This window comes from Phaseolus vulgaris, chromosome 11 (genome assembly GCF_000499845.2).
Source record: "Phaseolus vulgaris cultivar G19833 chromosome 11, P. vulgaris v2.0, whole genome shotgun sequence".
NCBI classification, from domain to species: Eukaryota; Viridiplantae; Streptophyta; class Magnoliopsida; order Fabales; family Fabaceae; genus Phaseolus; species Phaseolus vulgaris.
Window position 1 is genome coordinate 33,295,000 of NC_023749.2, and position 14,262 is coordinate 33,309,261.

The 14,262-nt window shown below is 47.3% G+C and overlaps 1 protein-coding gene across 1 annotated transcript; it reads right to left on the minus strand.

The window, feature by feature from the left end:
- Positions 1-2,609: 2,609 nt before the first annotated feature.
- Positions 2,610-3,278, minus strand: LOC137805626 (filament-like plant protein 1). The gene has a single exon (XM_068605570.1). It carries the CDS (start codon positions 3,276-3,278, stop codon positions 2,610-2,612), a length of 669 nt encoding a protein of 222 aa, XP_068461671.1.
- Positions 3,279-14,262: the final 10,984 nt, after the last annotated feature.

The window sequence follows — 14,262 nt, forward strand, 5'->3', positions numbered from 1 at the left end:
GAAGAAAGTTAGAGCGTTCGTGAATGCGAGGGAAAGTGATGGAACAGTGTTGAGTGAAAATGGGTTTAAGGGTTTTTTCGAAATGGGTTTAGGAAGCGCAAACGGCAACTGAAGAGAGCCGTTGATGAAGCCACGTGTCGAGCGATGGGTGAGGGGTTTGGTGGAGCGTCAGAAAAGCAGAAGGTACAACCGTTTGGAATTCTGCGTCAGTGCCATGTAGACCGGTGTTGACGTGACTCTTTCAGTCTTTTCGCTAGACAAGTCTTCGCTTAAGACTGGGGGCTTGTGTACCACCCTGGTAGTCGGGAGTGATGACGTGGCATCCTGCTACAGTATAGGCGTGTTGGCAAGGCGCCAGGCTGGCAGAAGGGAAGGAAGTCGGGGGGTTCGTGAAGCCGCCAGTTATTAAGTTGGCGTGTTCCGATCTCCAGCATATCAGAATAGGCGATCACCGGGTTAAAGATGAAGTCGCCAGATGTAAACTCAGGCGACCAAGCGGTTGGAGATCGCCAGAGCAAGCACATCGCCAAAGATGAAGGAGAAGCAGATTATGAAGGCGGCCGGCGAGACCACAGGGAAGGTGTATGAGGACACCCTAACTCGCCAATTCCAGTACAGATCGCACTCCCAAGTTAGCTATGCACTGGGCAGTACCATGCATAAGTAACTTAGCCAAAATGAGAGTAGAAGCAGCGCCAAGTCAAGGAGGCTCCAGATGATGGCATGTGTACGACTGGATGCGAGCCACGTGTCCAGGACTGTAACTGCCAGGAGAGAGAAAACAACCAGGTATATAAGAGTTCTCAACGAACTTTCTGAGGTACGCACGTTCAGATTATACTCTTTACGCTTGCGAGTTCTAGAGCTTACTGTGAGAGAGGATTTGCACGGTTCTTGTTCTCTTAGTATTTGGTGATACCGTCACTGACTTGGGCGTTGGAGTGCGATCGGCCGCAGCGGCGCCGCTCTGTTTCTTTGCAGGATTCTTGAGGTGGATCTCGAAGAGGAACGGAGGTTCGAAGCGATGCGCACGTCGATCCTTTGACGAGGCAGTTTCCAGCGTTCCGGTCAACGGGCAGGATCAGTCCCCATCGTCTTTCGGCGATTGGCGGCACCAGTTAAAAGTTTTAAAGTCCCCATCGCCTTTCGGCGATCGGCGGCAGTAGTTAAAGTTTTAAAGTCCTCATCGTCTTTCGGCGATCGGAGGCACCAGTGATGATTAAAGACCTCAACGTTCTCGTGCGTCTTGAGGCAAGAAAGAATAAAAGACCTCCTCGCCTATGAGCGAGCGAAGGCGAGAAAGAGAAAAAGTCCTTCTCGCCTTTGAGCGAGTTCAGGCAAGATAAAGTCCTCCTCGACTTTGAGGGAGTGCAGGCAAGATAAAGTCCTCCTCGACTTTGAGCGAGTGCAGGCAAGATAAAGTCCTCCTCGACTTTGAGCGAGTGCAGGCAAGAAAAAGTCCTTCTCACCTCCGAGTGAGTTCAGGCAAGAAAAAGTCCTTCTCGCCTTTGAGCGAGTTCAGGCAAGATGAAGTCCTCCTCGCCCTTGAGCGAGCGCAGGTGAGAATGAAAGAAGTCCTCCTCGCCTTGCGCGAGCGCAGGCGAGAACAGATTGAAAGACCTCTCTGCACAAGCAGATAGAGGCAAGGTTAAAAGTCCTCAGTGCATCCAGGGGGAGGAGATGTACGCCCTGGGCAAGTTGAGGCACCAGAAAAAGTCCTTCTCACCTCAGAGTGAGTTCAGGCAAGATGAACTGAAAAGTCAGGGGTGTTCGTGACCTTAAACGGCGGGAAGGGAAGGAAAACGCCTTTCCCCCTTTAAGTGAAACATCAATATTAACTTAGTAAGACCAGAGAAAGCTTCCACGCTTGTAGGCGGTGTGAAGACAGATAAAATCCTTCTCGTCTTGAACGAGTTCAGGTATGGTGTGAAGGGTGAAAGAAGTTAAAAGGATAGCTAAGGTAGGTTCAAAGAGAACAACTCGCTATCCAGCTCATTGTTCTGAAACTCAGGGAGGTAGAGAAGGATCCGAAAGGCGCCTCTACCCCCCAGATGAGGGAACAATAGTCAAGTTATGAAGGCAAAGAAAGTTCACGTCGCCAGAACCCTACGGCGATCAGAAGAATTCTGGGCGATAACGGGAGTAAAGGCTAACCTTGCCGGGCAGATCAAGTAAACTGTATTGTGATACCAGTTTAAGTTAAAACCTGTTGCCTAGTAAGTAGCTTATGTTGAGGTTTATTGCCTTAAGTTTGCAAGTTGTATTAAATGTCATCGTTTGAGAGTTAATAGTTGCTCAAGTTTTACTTTGAGTTAACAGTTTGATAAATTGTTATAAGATTAACAGTTTGTTCAAGTTCAAAGCAGTGAGTGAACGGTTAAGCCCGAGGAATCGTTGAGTTAATTTGTTTAAGCAAGTCTCACCGGTTATATTGATTAACCACACAGCGAGTAAGAAGTATTCAAAGAGAAGTATCAGAAAACAGCTTTCCAGCATTAAAAGTTATACAAGAGTGGCTATTCAAGTTTGAACACGAATGTGATCAAGTACATAAGCAGAGGAATTACATATAAAGTTTTTACAAGGAAAAAGGTGATGGAAGAGTGCAGCTAATCTTCAGAAGGAACAATCTTCCCATCCACCACCTCGTTGCAGATCGATACCATGGAGAGGTCGAGCTCGGGGTATTGACATGCGACTTGCTCCAGAGCGGCGTCAAAGCCGGCGATGAGGACTTGAGCAGTGCTTTGCTCGAGCTCTTGTGCTTGTTTCTTCAACTCTTCAGTTTCCTCGCGAGCTCGAGCAAGGTCTTCAACAACCTTTTTGCCTTCGTCCCGAGCCTGGGCCAGCTCTGCAGCGATCTCAGCCATGGTGTCGTCCCTCTCCTTTTCGACCTTCCCGAGGAGAACCTCCCGATCTGCTGACCTTTTTTCAAGGTTTTCCACCTTGGTCACATCTGCGTTCATTGTAGCCTCCAAGTTGGCCACCTTGAGCCTGTAAGGGACCAGTTTGCTCTCCAACTCGATCTTCTCTTGAGCTTGGAGGTGCAGTTTTTGGCGCAAATCGGAGGCCTCCTTGCGCGCGCCCCTTAGCTCAGCGTCCATGGCGTCCTCCAGCCTTGAATGGTCGATCTCCGCCATCATCAGGTTACAAGAAAGCTTTTCCGCCTCAATCCTTATCAGGCGGTTCGAATCCTTCAGCGCGGAATTCTCATCTTGGAGCTTCTTGTTGGAGTCCTTCACAGCCTTCGATACAATCAAGGGGAGATCCTCCGCCATCATCTTCAGTTTAGCGGTAAAGGGCCCCAAGATCTCTTCGATGGAGGGTGAGAGGCTTGAAGTTGTTGCTGGAGGAGGTGCTGGGGGAGCTTGGTGCTGACTTTCACCACCACCCTCTTGAGTTTAAAGGGCAAGGGGGGCTTCTTGGTGTGGTGGTGAGGTCGGAGAATTTGTTATCAAAATCGGCGAGTTATGGGCGCCCTCATCTCCTCTTGGTGCGGCCCCAACAATGGACGTGGTAGAAGGAGGACCCTCTCCAGCAGATACGAACGGTGTGGAGGCGCTTGGAGGGTTCTCTTTGAAGTTAGGGTCGCTGCTTTCAACCACGGGGGGTGCGGCAGCCAAGGGTGTTGCTTGGACTGGTTGTGTTGGAGCTGGAGCTGAGGGCGGTGTTGGTGTTGGGAGTGCATGTGGTGAAGAGGGAGCCGCCCTTGTTCTCTTGGTGACGAGGCCATCCTCAGTCGCCTCATCATCCTCTTCTTCCTCCTGCACCACTTGAGGAGCTTTCCTCTTGGGTTTCCTCAGGACTAGCTTTTTTCTTTGTGGGGCGGGTAGTGCCCCCGAAGGAGTTGGACCTTGAGGAGGAGTCTTGCCTTGAGCAACGGCGATCTCCACCACCGAGTTGGGCACGGTTTGGGAGCCCGCCACCAGCTTGTGAGATCGGGCGATCGCCCTCAGTTCAGCCAGTTTACCTTTTCCCAACATGAAGTCTGCACAGGGTAGAAAATAAATGAGTAGGCCCCAAAGCAGAAGCAGGATATGCAAGTATATGCACGCAGAAATAACGCAAGCAAGTAGCACATGGATTAAAAATCAAGACCAATACAGAACAAGCAGAACGCCAAAGGATGGAATGGTAGAAACGCTAAGTTAGTTCCAACACAAAACAAAAGTCTTGGTGTTGAGGTAAGGGCTAACCTATGTGAGCTTCAAGTTGGCCCTCGAAGAACTGAAGGAGATGATTGAGGCGGTGGGAAAGGTGATGTTGGCGGCAGCTACACTCTTCCAGAAGAGGCAAAGGTCCTTGTCCAACTCCCCCATGTTGTCAGGACTCCTTGGCCTCCTGAAGCTTTCTTTGGAGTCTTTGTTCCCCTTGTGTACCCAATACAAGGGGAAGCCGTCGAGCAGTGAGGGGTCTTGCTTGTTTGGGCGCACCTTGACGAACTTTCCTTTCCAGTCTTTGTAAGATTGCTGGAAGATCGAGAGGATTGACCTCCCAGGAATCCCGTTTAAGCTAACCCAGAGATCTCCAGGATTCTAGCCTCGAACAGAAACAGGAAGACGTCGACTGAAGCTGGCAGCCCCAAGTGGGCACACATGATTTGGAACGCCCTCACGAATGCCCAGCTGTTGGGATGAAGCTGGGCAGGGGCGACGTTGAGCTCTGTTAGTAGCTCTCTCTCGAAGCGGGTAAAAGGAAGCCTGAGCTTCACTTTCTTGAAGAAGGTGGCATAGATAAAGCAGAACAACTCGCCGTTGTTCCCTTTATCATCTGCGCAAATCGGTTCACCTGGGAAGCAGGGCAGCACGGCCATTTTGCTATCGTGCTCCTTGTGGAATGAGAGGTCGGATTGGTCCCCTTTCCTTAGTCGGTGCACGCCCAACTCCGTGTTTATCGAAGAAATCTCTTTTAGCAAGGTTGGGGTGGCCCAAGGGTAGAGTTCCTTGTAGTCTTATGGAGGTAGGGAGGCTCCTCCGGCGACCGACGGGGTTGCCTGAGTAGGGTTGGCATGAGAAGAAGCAGGCCTCTCAGCCTGATTAGAAGGAGCACCAGAGGCTCGTGGTGGAGGATTTGCCCAGGGGCAACCCTACGCGCTTGGGGTGGAGGGTTTCGCGATGAAGGAGGAGGGTTCGCGGTGGACTTCGTGTGAGCCATCGAAGGAACTGCAAAGGAAAAAGAAAGGGATGAAATGATGATATAGAGAGCGACTCGATTGAGGACGAAGAAGACGAAGCGAACGAATAAGGGTTCGCTGGGATAAACGTTACGAAGAACGAAGCCTTAGGTTACGAGAAAAGGAGAAAAGGAAAAAACAGCCCACAACCTATGCTTCAGACAGATAATGGATGATGCAAACCAATTAAAATGCAGCAAATATCCATAGAAGGAGTAAAAGGGTTACCTTTTTATGATCGGATGAGTGTTGAAGAAAGTTGGAGATTGAGAGTGACGAGAAGCTTCGTGGTTCGCAGAGAAAATACTTAGAACGCTTGAGAGTGAAGAAAGATGATGGAGCAGTGGAAGCGCAAAGGCTTTAAGGGTTTTTCGTACGTTTTCGGAAGCGCAAACGACAGCTGAAGACGACTGTTGATGAAGCCACGTGTCGCGCGATTAGAAAAAGGGGGTTTGGTGGAGCGTCAGAAAGGCAGAGGGTACGGACGTACGGAAATCCGAACCAGCGCCACGTAGATCGACGATGACGTGACCTCTCAGTCTTTTCGCTAGTCAAGTCTCAGCTTAAGACTGGGGGGCTTGTGTACCGACCAGGTAGTCGAGAGTGATGACGTGGCAGCAAGCGATAATATAGGCGTGTTGAGCGGGACACCTGGCTGACAGAAGGGAAGTACATCGGGAAGTCTGTGTAGTCGCCAAGTGATGGCTTGGCGTTCTCCGATCTCTAGTATGTGTAACCGGCGGTCACCAGGCTTACGTCATATCCGTCGTATGTGAGTTATGGGAGACCAGGTGGTCAGAGATCGCCGAAAGGGGGACATCGCCGAAAGATCAGGAAGGCTTGCTTAAGGCTTTCAAGAGGTACGAGCACGGAGGATGAGGTTGTCAGACGATCATTCCCTAGCCAAGGGTCGAGGCAAGGGAACAGTTTCCCAGAACATGCATGATGTGCAAGCAATGCAGATCGTGATAGCGGCAGGTGAGACCACAGAGAAGGTGTGCATGGTGACACCCCGTGCTCGCCACTTAGAAGAGATCGCGCTCCAAGGCAGCCATGCACCGAGTTACTCCTTGCATGGGTAACTTAGTCGAATAGCCTGAAGAGTAGAAGTGACGCTCAAGTAGAGGACGCTCCAGATGGTGACACGTGTACAGCTGGATGCGAGCCACGTGTCCAGAGGTGTAACCGTCAAGAGAGAGAAAATGCTCAGGTATATAAGGAACTCTAACGAACTTCTGAGGTACGCGCGTTAGAACACTTCTTTACGCTTTTGAGAACACTTGAGTACGCTGGGAGAGCATTTGCACGGTTCCTTGAGTTTTAGCTTTTCTCTCTTAGTATTTGGTGATTCCGTCACTGACTTGAGCGTCGGAGCGCGATCAGCCGCAGCGGCGCCACTCTGTCTTTTTCAGGTTCTTGCGGAGAATCGAGGTGTGAAGGACGGAAGTCAACGTGGTGCGAAGCTGATCGAGAGAAGATACCTTTGACGTGGCAAGACTCTTGCACTCGAGTCAACCGCCAGGATCAGTAAGTATTTACTATATCTATTCAGTGTAAAACCGTCATAGTAAAATTTTACTATGTCATATTTTATTATACCTGATATAATAAGTATTTAACCTAAAAAAATAATAAAATTAATACTAATGTAACCCTCTACGCGCGCCAGCTTCTCTTCTTCAATTTGAACCCTATGGTAACCCTTCTTCTCCACGCACACTAAGCTTCTCCTCAACATTTTTTGAAATCCTATACCCCTTCCGCGGATGAAGCGCTTCTCTTTCCTCAACGTCTTTTGAACCTTACAGTGATACCCCTTCCACCATCTTCACTTTCTCCTCTCAAACAAAACCCTTCTGCGTCGAACCTTCTCTTTCCACCACTGAGGTAGGTCAATCGAAACTTATAAATACAAATTTGATGCGTTTTTCAGTTTTCCAAAACTTGTTTGGTTCTAAAACTTGAGTTTCGCACTTTATCCCCTTCGTGCAGTGTTCATGGTGCGTTTATATTAGCTACTTCTCCTTCTCCTTGCAGCTTTGTGCGGTCGTTTCAGGTTGGATGAGGTTTGATGCGTTTTGCTTATGTTACAAATGCATTTTCAATTTTTTGAAACTGAGAATGTGCTTTGTTGGTTTGCCTATGAAATTTTCGAATTGATACTTTAATTGCATATGATAATAGATTTAGAAGTGAATAGGTTTCTATTGTCATATTTTACAGAAAAAAAAACTCAAGTTTAAAAAAAAACACCAAATATACTCAAGCAATACGAAATAATAGGACAAAAACTTATATGCAGAGGTGAAGCAGTTCATCTTTCAATAAAATTGAAGTTTTAGAGTTTTATTTAGATAATCTGAATACCTTTTTAACGTAGATCCTTATCACACACATTGTTGAAGTAAAAACTGTTAAAAAAAAGAACTGTACGGACAATTGTATAACACTGTATTTAAGTCTTTGTTTTTCATAGAATAAATGGAAAGGATTGGAATCTTTTGGTACACGTTGTTTTAGGGAAAAAGTGAGAGTGTTATAAAAATGGAGTCTAAAAAAAATCAGAAAAAATGTTGGGGGGTAAAAGTGAAAAAGTGGGTGTATACCGTTTTCAGAATGATGGTGCCATGGGAAATAGAGTCGAGGGAGAATATCAAGTTGATGCAGAACTGGGTTGTTGTTGGGTTTGGAAGGATCTTCTGTTGTCTATTTTGTTGCAAACACATGTTAATAAGGAGTTATAAGGTGATTGTTCATCAGCAAAAGAGTTATAAGGTGAGTGTTCTTTATGGTTGAGTATGTTAATGTTATGTTACCACTTGGTATTAGAAGTACTATCTCACCTTTTGCTCAAATTTTCATCATCAATTTTTTTGTGTTTCTCACACCAGAAAGATTCATAGTATCTATCATTTAGTTGTTAGGATAAGAGGTGTTTTTGTGAGATTGTGAAAAGTCAGCAAATCTTTTATATAGCAAAAATTTTAATCTTAATGGAGTAGCTGCGTAGTAGATATATGATTATGCAACATCAAATTCTATTCTGCTTCCCACTTTAGCCTACATCACTCAACTTTATAATATATTTTGGTTAACATTTTAAGAAAAGTATAACTAATTTGAAAGTGATCATTTTCGTTATTCCAATGAGAGGTATATGGGGTCTAGCTCACCAAACCTCACTGGTTTTAGGCTCTTTCTTGCAGTCATGATTATGAAGTGCAGTACCAGATTTTTAAGGACCATAATGATCCAAAATTACCTTGTTAGTGTTCCCGATAATGGAAAGGTTCTGTATCGATCAGGTCATCAGGTGTGATGACGTGGACAAGAGAGAGGTGGGTGGTCAAGAAGTCAACATAGTCGCCGTTTGTGGAAGTGGCGTTCTGCAGTGTACATAGTCGATTGTCGCCAGGTTGGTGTCGTCGCCATGTTAAATAACGGAAGATCAGGTGGTCTGGCATCGCCGCAAGAAGCACATCGCCGGATTTCCCAGTAAACTCAGTTGAAGCTGTTGGGGTTTCAGGCGAGGAAGTTCAAGCATGTGAGTTCAGTAAAGATGACCGTTACGTCAGCATGAGGCGCGAAGGTTAAATGAGTTGGAGTAAACAGCTTGCTCCTCGACGACAGGATTCCCAGAGTAGACATTCGTTGATGGCGAGTTCCTTTCAGTTAGAACGTGCATGGCGTGGCAAAGAGGAAGGTGGCACCTGCGACAAGTGATATCACAGAGATGGTGTATTTTGTTGCATCCAATACTCGCCTTGTCAGGTGGCGTTCCAGAGCGTGTTGCGTGCTAGGTTACACCTTGAGTAGGAGACTTGGTCGCACAACTGCATGCTACGTAGAAATGGTGCTCAAGTTACCCAACCCAGATGACGACACGGGTAGGGTTGGATGTTACCTGTTACTCCAACCCAGATGATGACACGTGTAGGGTTGGATGTCCATAAGAGTCTTATGCCACCATTGCATGACATAGTCTAAAAATTCTAAAGAAGCTAGTCTAACCCTTTGGTCTTCTAGGACCTCATGAACATGAAAAATTTGCTCAACCTTTGCCTCCCAACCTAAATATACATTAGGATCACCATCCCCACTAAAACTGGGCAATTTTACAATTGGAAAATAAGGCTTTGCCACATTTTGGCACCTATCTTCATGATGATGATGATGCCTCCTCTGTCCACTTTCTTCTTCATGGCCGTGAGAATTGGAAGAACTTCTTGAAGAATGTCTATGAGAATGGCGGCTTCCATGGTTGGAATGGTTGGACCTATCTTGAGTCACTTCAAGTCTTTGTAATCTTTCCTCCAATTTTTTTATGGCTTCATCTTTTTGTGCAAGGGAGCATTTTGCCTCCTTCAATTCACCAAGAATAAATGCTCTTTATGGAGAGTGTGGTTTGGAAGATTCACCACTTGAATAGGTAGCTATTGCCAAAATAAAAACATCAAACACAATGAACAGACAATTTCAAGCAAACAAGGTTAGAAAATTGAACAATTATGTTGCGGTAATGGAAAGTAAAAGGCATTCAAAGCACTCCAAGAAATAATTATTTCCTCAACCAAGCTTCTCTTGGGGTTTGGGTAATTCTCAAATGAAAGATGTCAAAGCAACCCACTCTTTCTCAAAGCCAAAACACCACAAAACTTTAAGGAACAATAAAAGACAACCAAGAAAAGGTGTAAACAAGAAAAGGCTATAGAAAAAGGAATACAAGATATATGAAAAACTCAAAGAATATGGAATGAAAAGACAATCAAGAAAATAAGGTACTCAATTAAAAGATAGCACACAAAAGGAACTTAGAGAAAAACACTAGAATAGGATGAAGAAAACCAAAAAACAACACTACTGGAAATTTGTATAAAATGTGCGTGACTTTACATATTTATCTGGAACTGGATAATGCAAACTGGAATCTGAAATTTAAACCATTGAAAATTGAAGATCTTATCTCAACATAGGCACTGGAATCACACAAAAACAGTGCGCCAATTAATTGTGATAAATTTTGCAAAATCACTGCCACTTTATTGTATTCTCCGTGCCAGTATTGCACATTGATTGTATTTGATTTATCATTTTTTTTTGTATTTTGATTTTTTCTATACTTCTTTTTTTCACTCTTTTGTAACACTTCAAACTACTTAAATCCAGAGTTTCAGAATTTTTCAGTAACTACAGAAATTTTCATAAACCAAACAGTCAACACGTATTCAAGAAAAACAGAGGAAACCTAATTTGGAATGAAAAACAGAATTAAGAACTTCAAAAGACACAATTGAATTGATGTTTAAGAACTTGTATGGATCTAACACACAAGCATGAACTCAAAACTAAAAATAAAAGACACCAAAGGATCAAAAATAGAAATATAAAATTGCAGTCAAATAAAATCAATCAACCAAAATTATCAAGAAAAGTACTACATAGAATTGATGACATTTTGGAAGAAACATAACATGACAAAACTTATAGAGATTAAAAAATCAAAATGACACAAACACAATTAATTGCAACAATTAAAACAGCAACAAAAGTACTAAAAAAAATGGCAAAACAGAATGTTAATTGACAATTGTACCGTCCCGTATCGGGGCGTTGACTAAGTTAAGGTCAAAGTCAACGGCTGAAGAGTCAAAGTCAACGCTAGGCGTCGCCTAGGTGAAGGCGTCGCCCAGGTGAGGGCGTCGCCAGATCAAACAGTGTAAAAACAAGGCAATCACGGTGTGGTTCCCCGATACCCATGGGTAGGAAAGACCATGGAGGGAGCGACGTCGTGGGAAAGCCTCAGGTCTCGATGTCTCGGGAAAGTGATAAAGAGAAGGAAAAGGTGGCTTCAAGGCCATAGTGATAGTACCAGTGAAGGGCAGCCTGACTCGCGAAGTACCCCTGCCGCCCCAGAGGCGCCTTCGGGACAGATACGACCCAAGAGGAAGGTCACGCCCAGGATAACCAGGTGCAGGGTGTGAGAGGAAGGCAGATACGCTCTCAGAGTAAGTGGCTAGATACTTGGGGGCATGAGTTGGCACCCAAAAAGCCACCCCTAGCGCAGTAGCACTCCCAAGCAGGAGGACCCACACGTAGAAACGTCCCCAGATGGGCAGAAACGCCCCAGATGGGGTCATGGCGTCGTGAGGCCCTCCACGTGTACGACAGCCATACCGGAATAGAAACACCCTCTAGTCAGGTGCCAGGTAATTAAAGACATTCAATACAGTTTCCCTTTCGAGCATTCAGGTACTATTATGGCTCCCAAGCGTTTCAACGTCTTAAATGCGCTACGTTTCGTAATTAAGCGCTTTAATGAGTGCGTTACGTTTGAGATTAAAGGCGCTTTAAGGCGCTTTAAATGCTGGGGACAGTTTAAATAGCGCTGAGAATGTCGGAAAAAGGGTTGGAACCTTTGGCAAATTTACGAGAAACTCTTTGGTTGCTTGCCCGTGCTTTAAGGTTACGTACAAGTGACTGGAGAATATTTTTGCCTGAAGGAGACAACACACACACATATACACATTTCTTTTACCACCTTCAGAGTGCCATACGCGGTGCTCAGATACGTGGGTGGACAGTTTTTTGGTGTTTCTTGCTGGCTGACTTGAGCGTCGGAGTGCACACGGCCGCTAGGGCGCCTCTTTGTCCTCTTTTTTGCAGGAATCCACGGGCAACCAGCGGGAAGGAGTCCCCAGCTGACTGTTGAGGTCGTGCACGAAGACGTCCCGGTCAACCGGACGGAACAACAATAAAGGCAAGGTATATGAAATTAAAGAACAAGAATGTAAAGTTCTTGAATTAAAAGTGCCAAAATCAAATCAAACAAGTTCTTGCATGCAGGCAGACCTTGACGCCTCGCATGAGCGCAACGAAGAGCTCCACCGTGTGAATGAGGAGTTGCGCCAGGGCCTGAGAAACGATCGGAGGCGGCCTGGACAGGACGAGACGGAGAACCATTCCCCACCAAGGGAGTTTTCCACTCCTTTCTCGCAGGAGATCCTAGATGCAGCGATCCCGAACACGTTCGCGGGACCCAAGGTAATCTTCACTGGGATGGAGGACCCAGAGACGCACCTTGCTGCATTTCACACACAGATGGTCCTGATAGGCGGTTCTGATGCTGCCAAGTGCAAGCTCTTCATGAGCACCCTAACCGGGATGGCTATGGACTGGTTCATTAGCCTCCCCGAGGGCCATATCACATCTTTCCGCCAATTGTCGCGGTTATTCAGAGAACAATACTTAGCCAACAAGGCCCCGCCGCCGGTCTCCTACGACCTTTTTGATGTGAAGCAGTATCAGGGGGAGACCCTGAAGGAGTATATCAATCGCTTCGGGGCCCAGGTCGTGAAGGTTGGTACAACAGAGGAGCCTATGATCGTGTACGCATTTGTGAAAGGCGTATGCCCCGGCCCCTTTGGAGAATCTATTATCCGCAATCGCCCTAGGACCTTCGCTGAATTACGGCGTAGGGCGGTAGAGCACATTGCTTCGGAAGGGGAGGTATGTGTGAAGCGCACCAGCGCTGTACCCTCACGCCAGAGGGGACCGACGCGAGTTCAACCCGTCAGAGTCAATGAGACCACAACGGGGAGAAAGAAGCCAGAGGCGAGACGCCCCTACGAGGCCAAAAAGCCCCAGCCTCGGGGCCCAGCAGGAGGCGAACGCCCCGCCAGAGAAAGAGCAAGACCGGCGAGGTACAACTTCGTGGTTGAGTTGAAGGATTTGATCGCCGTGCCCAACATAGCTGAGAGGCTGAGGCGACCGGCGAAGACCGACAAGGTGTTAGGGCCCCGTAAAGACTCTTGGTGCGAATTCCACGAGGCTTTCGGGCACCAAATTGATAATTGCCTGTCGTTGGGCTACCAGCTAGATGAGCTGGTGAGGACTGGGTTTTTGAAAGATTATGTCGCAGATTCCCCAACGACCGCCACCTTGCCGCCGCCGGTAGATGAGCCAGCGCACGAGATGCCAGTGCTTGGCGAGGTCCATACCATTGCTGGAGGTTTCTCTGGCGGAGGGCCCACCACCTCCCAGCGGAAGAAATACGCGAGGGGGGTAAATTCAGTTGAAGAGAGGCTCTCGGGGGAGCCATGGGAGTCAGATATCGTGTTCACACGACGAGACCTCCGAGATGTGGTACCCCACGACAACGATCCCGTTGTCATCTCTGTTGTCACGGCCGGAAGGAAGGTTCACAGAGTGCTTGTTGATCAAGGAAGTTCGGCAGACGTCATGTTTCTGTCGACCTTTAACAAGTTACGGTTGTCCCCCGATCTGCTGAGTCCCTATACAGGATGTTTGTATGGGTTCGGGGATAACCAGGTAGAAGTCCGGGGGTACCTGGAGTTGAGGACTACGTTCACAGACGGAGAGGCCTCCCGCACCGAGAGTATCCGATACCTCGTTGTGAACGCTAATTCTGCCTACAATATTTTGCTGGGCAGACCGGCGTTAAATCGTTTAAGCGCAGTGTCCTCCACCCGTCACATGAAGATGAAGCTACCAGACCTCAGCGGCCGGGTGATAGTCATCAGATCAGACCAGGAGGAGGCGAGGAAATGCTACGAAAATAGCCTGAAGACGAAGAGAGGCGTATTCATGGTGTACGAACGTCCACCGAGCGCGGACGCAACGATGATTGAGGCGACGCCCGCTGGGCTGACGCCTGAAGAGGCCATAGCAGAGAGGGCGATGCCCGAAGCAGATGTGCCAATGGAGGAGGCGCCCGTAGAAGAGGCGGTGCCCCCCGAAGAAGCGGCGCCCGTAGAAGAAGCGGCGCCCGTCGAAGATGATAGTAGGGAGCAACCTGCAGCTAACACCATAGAAAGGGAGATTGGCGGCAAAGCTTTCAAGTTAGGAAGTTCGCTAAGCCCAGAAGAACAGGAAGGGGTGGCAGAAGTGATTTCGCGCCACCTGGATGCCTTCGCATGGTCCGCCTCGGATATGCCGGGCATCGACCCCGATTTCCTGTGTCACCACCTCAGCATGGACGCCACGGTCCGCCCCGTGCGTCAGAGAAGGAGGAAGTTCAATGAGGAGCGACAACAGGTGGTGAAAGACGAAACGCAGAAGCTGCTGAGTGC